Source organism: Arachis hypogaea, chromosome 1, assembly GCF_003086295.3.
Source record: "Arachis hypogaea cultivar Tifrunner chromosome 1, arahy.Tifrunner.gnm2.J5K5, whole genome shotgun sequence".
Lineage (NCBI taxonomy): Eukaryota > Viridiplantae > Streptophyta > Magnoliopsida > Fabales > Fabaceae > Arachis > Arachis hypogaea.
The window spans coordinates 109,786,355-109,799,737 of NC_092036.1; the positions used below are offsets into that span (position 1 = coordinate 109,786,355).

Below are 13,383 nucleotides of genomic sequence, written 5' to 3' on the forward strand. Positions count from 1 at the left end.
AAACCAGAACAAAAAGCTTTTCATTAAAAGGTAAAATCAGGAGAGAATTACAAGGCATCATCAAGTCACAGATGTAATTTACGTTTTGATTCAAGGTTCAGAAATAAGTAAACAAATGTTCAAAGTTAACTGCAGCCAGCTACCCTTTATTGATATGAAAAGCTTACACGCTCTTTAGTGGTAGAACATTATGCAAAGACTATTCTGATAATTTCCATTGACAGAAACAGAAAAGTTGACCGGATAATAATGTCATCTCATGGTAGCACCAACCTGGTCACATGCAAAGAAAAGTAATCAATGATAGTAACTTGAACCCAAACAAATGCATAAAATGTTGTACTAAACAATCCTGTGCACACTAAAAAGGGTAAAAACGGACATTATTGAGCATCTTCAAACAGTTAGAGTGAATGCAGAACGTTTAATATAAACACCAGAGCTATACAAGAAAAGGAAATATATAGTCCTAACAATAAAGAAATAAAAAATGTGGAACCCAGCATGAATTAATGGTTATAATGCAGTGTGAATGAAGAGTATTTTTCCTCGTCTTCAAGGAAGAATTCATCAAGGCTGTGTTTGGTAACTAAAATAGGACACAAATATAAAGATTGAGAGATAGAAAAAATGTCTTCCCTTCGTACTCAGTTTTTAGGACAGAAAATAAAGGAAGTTTGTGCACTACAGAATACTATTTTGTACATGTCTCTAGCATCAAACACATTTTTGTTTCTCTCTCCTGCTCTGTCTCAATACCCAATGCAGCCCAAGTGTGCAAATTGGTTGCATATATTGAAATTATATCCAAACTCAAGACATAAAAACTGCTGAAGAGTCAAGCCAAACACAACCTATATAAAAATTACTTCCAACACAGGTGGGACAACAGGTGTATCTTTAAAAAGTTATAACGATATGGAATATATTATGAGATTTAAGATCTCAATTTTCTCCAAACAGTGTTTATTCTTTTGAACAGTTAATCCTGTGACAAAATCGGCCCCATAAACTGAAACTGTTCCTGCAAATGAACATACATGTGATGCTGGACCTGAATAGAAACATAGTTACATAACCTCACTAAGATAATGACAATATTAATGCACTCAAGCTTTAAGATATGGCAGCAGAATTCAATTACTGCTGTATGTTTTTCTTGTTTTGGTCATTCTAAAAGAATATCATGCCATGACCCATGAGAATGATGTTACCCCCCTTACCCTATATCAGAAAGGCACCTGATACCCACTGCTTTCGTCTTCCATTGGAGTATAACCCCTTGTAGTCACAGACTTCCTCAGGTCTCTTCCAACATGGCCAGTCATATTTAACACCTAAAAAAATTATTTTCTGATAGAATGTTGACAGGATTTTCTGAAATTACCCTTAGAAAACCTAAAGGTATCAATACTCTCTACTTATTTGTAGTTAAGAATTTGTCACATGTCCCACTATCTCAGAGTTATATTTTATTATTTACTTTTAGACCTATTAAACTTGTTATGAAATCACAACCATTAAATACAAATGGGATACAGCACCTTTACGAAGACATGGGTATCGAATAAAATATTTTCTCCAAAAAACTCGTCCGAATCTTCCCAAAATTGCAGTTTTGTTATTTCCCTGTTATAGTAACCTGGAATGCTTTGTCTAATTTCTCACTCCATCTTAACAATTCTTCCCATCGTACAAATTCTTAAGTGTCTAAATTACATTCTCAACAACACACTTCCATTTGATTTCTTGAAGGCACATAGATCATTCATTCATTCATGGTGTCAAATGCAATATTTAAAAAAAAAAATGAATCCAATTCTTGCAGGTTGTAGCCCACCTTCTTTACCCACATTTGTCCAGGAAATGAGAATTCTTAATTATTTCTGTGCACAAAATTGGTTGCCTAACTTTGGTAGACCTCTTAAGTAAACATGCCAAAATCCCAAGTCTATCACCCCAATGCCAGGCCACATAATGGTACTCTTGAGATCTTGCAGACCATAGCTCTTTGGTTTGATTACTAAGTAATGCAGTTATCCATGAAAGGGCACACCTACCATTATTCAAAATTCCCAAAGAAAGATACACATAAGGCACTAGCAGCAATCTAGAGCAATTTAAGAATAGACAAGGAATAGATTTGGAACTTTTGGATATTATTCGTTAACAGCTTCCAAGTCGATTTTCAACATACTAATCTTCAATCCGTACTTAAAAACCTATGAAAGAGTGGAAGATTTGAAAAATGGTCCTTGTTCTTTCCTAAAAATTAGTGTCATCAGCAGATAACAAATGAGAGCCTACAATTCATTCTAAGCCCAAGTTCACACCTTCGATAGTCTTATTCGCAACTGCTCTACACAGTAAGTAACTAAGTCCAAAGAAGAGAATAAAAATGAGGATAAAGGATCTCCTTTGCCTAGCCCTCACACCCTTGACCACGAAACCGACATTTCACTCAACATAATAATGAAAAAGTCCTGGCTGAGAGAGGGTCTACAATCCAACTTCTCCTCCAAGAATCAACCACCTTTTTCATGTAAAACCTTGTTCAAGAAACCCCCAAGTAATCTGGTCATAAGTTTTATCAAAGTCCAATTTACATAATAGACTTTGTCTTTTCCTTTGCTTTAAGTCATGCACCTCTTTATTTGCTACCAAAATAGCATCCAGAATTTGTCTACCAAAGGCATTCTGATTTTGAGAAATAGTATCTCAGGACAACCCAATCAAACAGATAAATAAATATTTGCAATGATTTGATATACGAATCAGTGGCACAACTGATGGGCTTACAATCTATAATGCTAACAGATCAATCTTTGTAAGTCCTAGTAAACAATCAGAAAAAAGTAGAGCTAAACATTAACCACAATTTCCACAATTAAGGAATTCTGCGAACACCTTCAAAGGGTATACTGTTTTCCTCTTCTTGAAAAGTGTCTCTCTCTGAAAGAGAAACCTTCTCCTAATACAGCTTAAAGTTTAAACTGCTCACCATTTGCAGAACATCTAATACAGTATTGTGCTATAATAAAGTCATAAAGATTCATTAAATAATGAGCTCTCTTCCTAATATACACCACCTATCATATGAAACGGTCTTCATATATAACACCCAATGAACACTAAGATTCAATAACAAGGTAAATAAGCCATTTAAGAATATGATAAAAAAGGGACTACAACTTGCTTCCACAGAAGCATGACGGACTCAAAAGTTAAAAACTCCTACTGGAAGGAAGGTCCAAAGATGCATAATTTCATCCCCATCCTACCACAGAAAGCTACAATATAATCAATCTCGTCTTGAAAAATGTAATTTCAACTAAAAACCTACACAAGCAACCATCCAAGCACTACAAAAAAGTAAACCTTCAATTCTGGTCATTAGCTCACGTGAGTTCACGCGAGATCAAACGCATTTATGCTACTCTTTCAATTCATTCAAGCTATGCATGCCCGAAAGCAATGAACAATGAAAAATGAACAACCAATTAATCATCATAAACACAAAATCAAGGTGTTTTTAAACACCCAATCCCCTAAGTTCCGGTGATCAGAGCAACTAACAACAATCGAGAGATGCCAAAACACAATCGGGAAATTCCACCTTCCCATTATTCAAATCACACAGATTCCACATACCCAAAAAAAAAGGGGGGCAACGGTAAGAACACCTATTTCTGATATCCACCGCCGATGGCATCCATGTCCTCCTCGATTGTGGTGTTAAGGTAAACCGGAGGGAAGTCAGACGGCGAGAAAATCTTCTCTTTCTTCATCTTCTCGAGTTCTGGCTTGCGGAGGACGGTGCGGCGGATAGGGGGACGGTTGCGGCGCTGGTCGCGGCTGTAGTACTTGATGTCGTACACTGTCTCCGGCAAGGAGGTTGGGACACAGGCCTTCTCCCTTGTGGTGGCGGGACAGAAGACACGGTACTCGAGGGCGCCGGGGAGCGCCGACTTGTACTCCGGGTCGGCGCAGGGACCCGTGATCTCCCATGGCTTCTTGATGTAGCGCTTTAGGGTTTGGAAGAGGGAGCTTGAGGATGCGGGTTTCGCCATTGGCTCTGGTGAAAAATGATCAATCGGAGTTGGTGGGGGTGGTCGGGGCGGCGATGCCGAATTTTATGTTCTGATTTGGATACTGCGATTTGTGGTTTTTTTCCGATTTGGTACCGGGTCCTAAATTGACCCAAACTGGTTTACGCTATCCGGAATATATTACAAGGGCCTTCTAATAAGGCCCATACTCAATGGCCCATATTTATCTGTAGACAATGAGTTTGTGCGTTTCTGTTTTTGGACATAATAACTTTTTCGTTGAAACACACTAGTTCAAACTTCAAAGTTAGGATTCTTGCGCGTCTAGAAACAAATAATTAGCTTTTTAATTCGTTTAAATAAAGATCGAAAATTTAAATTTTGTTTTGTATATACAAAATTTTATTGACTAATAACAAATTTTTAAATGGAGTTTAATATTGCAGTGAATTAGTCTTTAGCTTATGGGGTTGGGAGACACTAGAAAAAAAACAAACCAAAAAAAAAGAAACAAATAGTTAGAATTTTTTTTACAGTATAAGAGGATAGCGTTCATTCATGAATAGGACTCGAAACGTCCAAAAAAGCAAAATTACAAATATATTTTGGAGTTTGGATTGGTAAGTGTCATCCTAACTAATTCATGAGCTACCATATTACCATTCCTTTTTACATGAGAAAAAATAATTAATCTAAAACTTTTAGTTACATATAAACAATCCTTTATATAGGATCCAAAATATTTTTTCTGGCTACTAGTTTTCTTGGGAGAGTAAATTACTTCAATGTTATTGCCTTCGATAATTATATCAAAAAAACAACATTTTTGAATTTTTTCTACCCCGATTAGGTAAGCAAAAACCTCAACTTCATGGGATTAAATAGTCACACTCTCTTTTATTTAGCTGCCATAAAAATTTACCTCTCATAATCTCTAGCCACTATGCTCAAGGACGAATCCAGAAATTTTAATATGGAGGGCCGAATTTTAAATAATCTTTTTTATTTTTGTAAAAATAATTAACATATAGTTATTAGAATTAATTTTTTAAAAGATTTATCAATATATATATATAACTATAAATTTTTTCATAATTTTATTTTTAATATTACATAAAAAAAATATAACAATATTAATAGTACATTATTAAATTATAAAATACCAATAAGTTATAGCGTGTTTAATTAAAATTATCACATATCTTATTAATTAAAATTAATTCTTTTAAAAATTTTAAAAAATTTAAAAATAAATTATAAATTATTAATTATTTGAAAGACACAGTACTCTTATAGAATACAAGATATAAGATATCTTTATAAATTTTTTTCTTTTAACAACGTAAACTTAGAAAAAAAATGAGTATTTTTTACGAGAAAAGAACATTTAAAGTACATAATGTGGTTACTAAAATATAATTATGTAAGTCATTATTAATATAATAATATAAATTTTAAATATGTTAATATAAAAAAAATAATTTTTTAAAAATAAATATAGATATTATTATATAAAAATTAATTTGAAAGGTACAAAGACTTGAAGGTATAATATTAAATTAGTTAAGTAAAATATATTAGTGAATTAAACAATTAAGATATAAATATATCCCATAGTAAAAAATAATACATATAAAATTATTAAATTACATAATATATTTTATTTTTTAAACACATATTTCATATATATAAATATAATTTTTTAAAATTTTGGGGGGAGTCGAGGCCACTACTCGCCCCACTCTAGGTCCGTCCCTGACTATGCCAATACCCACCTTTCCCTCATTAAAACAGATGCACTAACATTTATTTTAATTATATGGGTTCGTAGTTTCACCCGCTGATTTAAAATCATCGAGCCTTGGGGAGCCTCATGCATTTCGGAAGCACCAATATGCAGTGCTCTGAAGAACTCATCATGACTCTTCTTTGCTGATTCTGCCACATCTCTTGGGTTTGAGTCCTTCCCTTTGAAAAGGAGCAAGTTGCGCGCTGTCTAGAGCTTAATGAGATAATAATAGAAAAGGCCTTGTGATTCAGGATCTAAAGCTTTATGCAAACTTTCAATCCGTTCGAGGGCCTCCATTCCTTGGTTCTCCGACGATCTAATCGCGAGGGGGCAGTGACTTGTTGAGGATCCTTCAAGTACAATTGATGGCTCTTGGATGAGCGAAAGTCTTTCAGAGACTTTTTCAGCAAAGTGTCTCCTGGTTAGAGGGATATGCTACTATGTTGGGACCTGTTGTGCTTTATGATTCTATTGTATATTGTTCTAATTCTGTACGAATTTTCAATAGAATTAGTCATGCTATATTGTAACTGGTAGAGGAATTTCTAGTATTTGTTGAGCTTCAAAGTATAGAAACATATTTTTGATCTTATCAGCATCCCCATCTCTTGCCCTCTTCATCCATTAGCTCCTCTAACCAAAACATTGTCTTCCAAAATGTTGACCAGACTCCATAACTTATGTTCATTCTGGTTGTGTATCTAGGGTGACCCCCAAAACTTTATTGACCTTTCATCCCCAATCTTCCACGGTCCACCTAATTACAAGATCTCCTTTGCCTTCCAGATGCCTCACCACGTGTAGCTCGGATTAAAGCCCATAGATGCTTCTAAGAAATTAGTCCTAGAAAAATACCTAGTGTTTAGGACCCTCGTAGCTAGAGATTGGGGTTTCGTCATCAGCTTCCAACCCTATTTTGCTAGCAGAGCAGAGTTGAAAACTTCAAAATTACTAAAACCCACCCCCTATTTAATATGCTTAAGCAAAGCTTGTCCAATTTGATCCAGTGAATTTTTCTTTCTCTATTTCGCTTCTCTAATAGAATTTTCTGGTCATAGCATCCAAATATTGGCATAAACCTTTAGGGATTTGAAAGCATCCCATGATGTATATGGGTATAGCTTGAACAACCTGCATTTATCAGCATTTTCTTTCTCACTCTTAATAGATATATCTCCTTCCAACCTTTTAACTTCTTCCAAACTCTCTTCTGGATAAAATCAAAGACTTTCTTTTTGGGATCTCCCTATGAAAGTGGAGAGTCCCAAGTACTTGGTATGTTGTTCCACTGCCTTTATCCTAAGTCACCCTTGGATCAGAATTTGTCTTGTAGTTAGTACGTTTCAGCTGAAGGAAAACTCGGACTTGTCCAGGTAGATTCTTTGGCCCGAAACTGTCTGGTATTGGATGAACACCTCTTTAATTCCCAGAATATCTTGGTCTAATGATCTAGCGAACAAAATACTGTCATCTACAAAAAATAAGTGGTTAACTTGTGAAGCATGTCTCGCTACTCTAATCCTCCTGATGGCTTGATTCTCTTGCGCCCTGATGAGAAGACCCAAAAGCACCTTAACACATAGCTCAAAAAGGTAAAGGGAGAGGGGGTTCCCCTGTCTTAAACCTATGGTTGAGGTAATCGGACTGATGGGGATGCCATTAATGAGGACCAAGAAAGATACAATGGACACACATCTCATTATCACATTTACCCATTTTGTTGGAAAGTCCATAGATGTCATGAACTCTTGTAGGAATCTTCATTCTATACGATCATATGCTTTGTCTATATCAAGCTTCACTCCAACGTAACCCTTTTATTCCATGGTGTTTTTTTCATGTAGTGGAATATCTCAAAGGCCACTAAATCATTGTCTGTAATAAGCATATCCTGCACAAAAGCACTTTGGAATTCTCCAACAGTATACAGAAGGATTTGCTTAAGTAAGTTTGCAATAGTTTTAGTGACAAGTTTGAATATAACATTACATAAAGAAACTAGCCTAAAATCTTTGGTGTGACAGGGTTCTTAATCTTTGGAATCAAACAAATATGGGTGGTATTAAAAGGGGAATGATCAACATCATTATTTAGGATATTTAGAACAGAATTAATTACATCCTTACCCACAATTTTTCATATTCTTTTAGTAAAAAAGTGTTGGCATTCCATTTAGGCCTAGAGCTTTGGCTGGATGCATTTGTTTTGAGGGATTGAATGACCTCTTCGGCTACAAAAACCTGGTTCAACACCTTTCTTTTTCCATCATCAATTCTATTTTTCACCACTTCAGCCGCATGCATCGTGTTTTCCACCCTCTCGACTGCAAAGATATTGTAAAAATATCTTAACATAATGTTTTCATATTCTCCTCATCTTCATGTATGACTTCGGTATCATCCCGAATACACTTCACCCAATTTTTACTCTTCCTTTGTGATGTTTTTTAGTGAAAGAATTTAGAAATTCTGTCTCCATGCTTGAGCCAATTCGTTCTTGATATTTGGACCCACCAGATTTCTTCCTTCTTAAGTGCTTTATCCAAATCCGCTTCTATTTCTTTGATCTGGAAAATAACCCCCTCTTCCTGTTTTATGGAGTTGAGGTGTTGGAGCTTGGTTTGCATTTGTCTGATTTATTTTGGGATGTCACCAAAGTTCCTTTTCCCCATCTGTTAAGCTCTCTGTCACATTGTCTTATCTTCAGGTGAAAATGCTCTTTCTTGCTTCTCCGAATCTCTTTTACAGTTTCCTCACACTCTTCATTGCCAATCCAACACTCTTCAAATCTGAAGCGCTGTATCCATGATGTAGATTTTTGAATATCCACAAACTAACCGGCAAGTGCGCCAAGTCGTACCAAGAAATACCTCAAGTGAGTGAGGGTCAAATTCCACGAGTATTGATGGACTGAGCAACAATAGTCAAATGACTCACTTAGTCAGGTAAGCAGAAAGTTGTGTTTTGGGGGTTGTAAAACGCATTAAACAGTAAACTCGAAGAATTGGAAAGCAAACAATAAAAGTGAGGTGAAATATATGATGAAAAGCAGTTAAGGTTTCAGAGTTGTTTATTTTTCCAGATTAAGTTTTCTTACCAACTATTTTAATCATGCAAGATTCATTTCATAGAAAACTGTCATTGACTAAACTCTAATGTCTTAGTGATTTAGTCTCTCTAACCCAATTCAACCACCAATGTCTTGGTCACTTAATTTAGATTAGAAGGTTAAGAGCAATTCTAGTTTATAGCCACAGAAATCCTAATTACCCGAAACTAAGATGATTATATGTCACGTATCTCAATTAGTTCAAGTAATTAGCAATTCAGGAGGAATTTGCTTTCAAGCTATTGTTCAAGCAAGATAACTTTGTCGAGAATCACAAGAACACATATAGAATAAGGGTTATACTGTCGTTATACCTAGATTCATAAGATGAAGAACAAAAGCAATCCTTGAAACTGAATCGATGCATTAATTAAAATAGAAAAGCATTAGTCTTAATCTATAGAAATAAACAGAGCTCCTAACCTTAATTGAGGAGGTTTAGTGGCTCATGCCTTATAGAGAAAACACTGAAAAGTGTGAAAGTGCGAAAGTGAGAAGATTCACTTTCGGGAGAACTGAGCCCCAAGGGCTAAATTTTTTTCCTTTTATATCTAACCTAATTTTGATTTAATACTAAAATAAAATAATAAATTCTACGCCTAAAAGATTTTGTCTGTAAATAAAAATAACTAAAACAAAATAAAATATAATAATAAAAAGCCAAATCTAGCTAAAGATTCTCCTTTGGATGAGGTTGATCCTCACTTCTGGCGTTTAGCGCCAGAATTGGTGTTCAGCACCAGACGAGGCAATGAGTTCCCATTCAGTTCTGTCTTCCTCGGGGCTAAACGCTAGACTCGGAATTTAGCGCCCTTCAAGGCAGTGATTCCTGAAGAAAAGTATATACTATTATATATCGTTGAAAGCTCTGGAAGTTGGCTTTTCAACGCCGCTAGAACCGCATCAATTGATCCTCTATAGCTCAAGATATGCTCGTTGGAGTGCAAGAAGGTCAGGATTGACAGCATCCACTTTCTTCCTTTTTTGCACAAAACTCTGCCAAATTGATCCAAATTTCACCTGAAATAATTAAAACACAAAAACTACTCAAAGTAGCATTCAAAGGGAATTTTAACACTAAAATATACTTAAACTCAATAAATTCTAACTTAAAATAAGCAGAACATAGGGGTAAGATGCTCATGCATCACAACACCAAACTTGAACTGTTGCTTGTCCTCAAGCAACTAAAAATAATATAGGGATGAGAAGAGAAGAATGCTTAAGACTTGAGTGTTCATTTAAGCTCATGTACAATCACTGAGTGGGGCAAATGACACTATAACTCCGAATAGGTTTGGCATCTCACTATCCTTTGAAGCTAAAAAATATTGATATCCTTCAGAACTATAACTCAGATGATTTTCTCTTGAAGCTCTGACTAATCCTTGAACAAAACTTTTTCTTGTCTTTTCTTTGGTGCTTTGCACCTTGAGCCTAGCTATAACTCTTAGCATTTTGTCCTCAAGCTTAACTTGGCACACAAACACCACAAGCACTTAACTGGGGAACTCTTTGAGTTCTAGTTCTTTTCTTTTAATTTCTCCCAGTCAGTGGTGCTCAAAGCCTTTGGCATACTCTGCAATTACACTTGATCTCAACTCTTAGTGCTTTGTCTCAAGGGTTACTTGACACATTCACACCACAAGCATATGGCTAGGAAAACAACTCTTTAACCTTTTAATCATATTTGACCTTCCTAGCCATTGATGCTCAAAGTCTTGGACCTTTCTTTTTATTTTATTTTATTTTTTTTTGCTGTTTGTTTTGCTTCAAGGATCAATTTCTTACTCAATTTAGAGAATCCATAATATTTCTCTATGTTCTTATACCCCAAGAATCAGCATTCTTAACTTCAACATCAATTATGCAGTATTCACTTCATTAATTCAGAATCACAAATAATACTACCCCATCAAAGTAAATAAGATAGTTCAGAATATATAACTCAAGTCTCATGCATTATACTACTTCTTTTTTTCTCTCTTTTTTTTCATGCTCAGTGAACAATACATGAGACTTCTTTTCAAAACAAGCATAAATTTTTTTAAGAAAATTAAAACTACTGACTCTAAACAGGATCATGCAAAAGAAACACTAATAAGCACTAGAAAACAGGAGATAAATAATATAAGAACTGAAATAAGTAAATAGCATGAAAGGAACTCAACCACCTCAGTAGTCATGGTGGCTGCCCCTCCATGAAGATGATTCACCTCCCTCAGTCGTCATGGTGGCTGCCTCTCTGTGAAGATGATTCATCTCCCTTTAGTGCCATTGATAATAAGATAAACAGAGAGCACACTCGACAACACCAAACTTAAAAGTTTGCTTGTCCCCAAGAAAAAAAAAACTGAAAATGGGGAGAACCATAAAAAGCGCACGGATGAGTAAAAATAAAAAACATTGCAAAAGAAAGAAAGGAGTGATATAAGGGCAAGAAGAAATAACAATTTTTTTTTAGAAATAAACAGAATCAATTTATCATTATGCCATTTCTGGCACTAAACGCCTTGCCTGGCATTTAGCGCCACCCAAACTGAGAGTTTCTTGAAATTTTGTGCCATTTTTGGCGCTAAACACCCAGCCTGGCGTTTAACGCCAGAGCACCCGAATGAACTCCTCTCTAGGGTGTTCTGTTCTTCCTTCAGATTTCTTCTGTTTGTGTTTTAAACACTTTGCATGACCACAAACATAAATAAATGAAGGAAAACTACGAATAAAAATCACAAATAAATGAAAATAAAAATGAACATAAAATCAAAGGATACTAAGGGTTGGGTTGCCTCCCAACAAGCGCTTCTTTCAACGTCACTAACTTAACGGCTATTCTTGAATTTTCTTTGTCTTCTTCCAGTTGGTCAAAAGAGATGACTCCAAGAGAGGAGACGAGAAAATTAGTACCCTTGGATTGAAATTCCTCCTAGCAAGCTTTTTTTATTATTATTAGCTTGATTCACCTTACTTGTTGAGGTAGGGGTTGGATTGCTTTTTGCTAACCTTCTCTTTTTTATGGATATTATCTTTTGTTTCTTGGTCACAATCCCCTTTTCAGTGCTTTTGTTGATGGCCTTCACATCTCTGATTTCAGAACTTGGGTGTTTTGTGATGGGTGGAGTGTACCCTTCATCAAAAACTTCTTGAATTGGTGGTTCAATAAACTCACCCTGTATGCCACTCTCTGCTTCATTAGAGTGTAGATTCCCATAATTATTTTTTTCTCTCACAACCTCCTTCTTTATTGGGGTTTTACTTGGTACAAAGGTCTCTTGGTCTTGCTCTTTCACTTCTAACTCTTCTTCCTTTTCAAGACTTGAGTGTTGTGCAGTGTTTTGAAAGACCCCTTTATCTTAACTTCTTGGATTAATGGTTCAATTAAATCAATCCCTATGTAGCTCTCTGATTCACTAGAGGCTAGCCTCCTTTGAATGATTCCCTCACATTCTTTTTGTAGGAATTTGCATTGCTTTTCTTGAGAGGGAGTTTGTTTGTTCCTCTATCCAATGCTTGGTAATCAACTCCACATGTCTCTCTATATTTTTGACACTCATCCTCATATCATGTATACAACTTTGAGTAGTATTCCTTAATTCTTTCATGGCAAGTTCTAGAGCTGATAGTGCTTCATCTGAATAAGGAGATAATGATTCTTGATCTGAATAAAATGATGAGGGTCCTTAATATGAATAGAGAGATGGTGGTTCTTGACATGAATAAGGAGATAATGGCTCTTGGTATGAATAGAGAGATGATAGTTCTTGATATGAGTAAAGAGATGATGGTTCTTGATGGATAGGATATGGGACATTGAAATCTCTTTGCTCTTGACCTTGCCAACCAAAATCCGAGTAGTTCCTCCATCCACAATAATATGAATCACTCCTTGGGTGTGAGTAGTAACCCATATGATCTCTCTCCATTATTTTTTCTTAGCACAAAATAAAAAACAGAATTAAACGCACCATTTAATAAACAGACAAGTAAAGAAGAAAGAACAGAAAGAATTTTATTATTATTATTATTATTATTATTATTATTATTATTTAAATATATGTAAGAAAATTTTTCAAAAGAAATAAAATAAAGAAAAATAAAAATAAAAAATAAAAAAAATATAAAGGAAAACGAAAATAAAAGAAAAATAAAATAAAGAGAATAAATTGAATAATTGAGAAAATAAAACAACTAATAAGCAAAAAGGAGTATAAAATTTGAACTCAATAAGTAAAATAACTAGGAAAAATAAAACAACTAAGGAGACACCAAACTTAATTTCAGAAATTAAGAAAAAGTTTTAAATAAGATAGAACCAAAGTTTTGAAAATTAAAGAAAGAAATAAAATAAAATTATAGCAAAAACGCTTAATCTAAGAAGTCAAACAACCAGTAGTTGTCAATCACAGTCAATCCCCGACAATGGTGCCAAAAACTTGATGC

General features: G+C 34.9%; 1 protein-coding gene across 2 annotated transcripts; it reads right to left on the bottom strand.

The window, feature by feature from the left end:
* Positions 1-4,326, bottom strand: LOC112709518 (uncharacterized). Of its 2 annotated transcripts, none has more exons than XM_025761411.3 (2): positions 3,684-4,326; positions 1-273 (listed from the first exon to the last, which is right to left on the bottom strand). In XM_025761411.3, exon 1 carries the CDS (start codon positions 4,068-4,070, stop codon positions 3,684-3,686), a length of 387 nt encoding a protein of 128 aa, XP_025617196.1. In that variant the 5' UTR covers positions 4,071-4,326; the 3' UTR covers positions 1-273. The 2 variants fall into 2 exon arrangements, with proteins under 2 accessions (XP_025617196.1, XP_025617190.1); XM_025761405.3 differs by having other exon boundaries at positions 3,652-4,326.
* Between the last annotated feature and the right edge of the window lie 9,057 nt (positions 4,327-13,383).

Excerpts from the sequence above, each read along its gene's own strand:
- LOC112709518 (XM_025761411.3), bottom strand. The coding sequence starts at position 4,070 with ATGGCGAAACCCGCATCCTCAAGCTCCCTCTTCCAAACCCTAAAGCGC.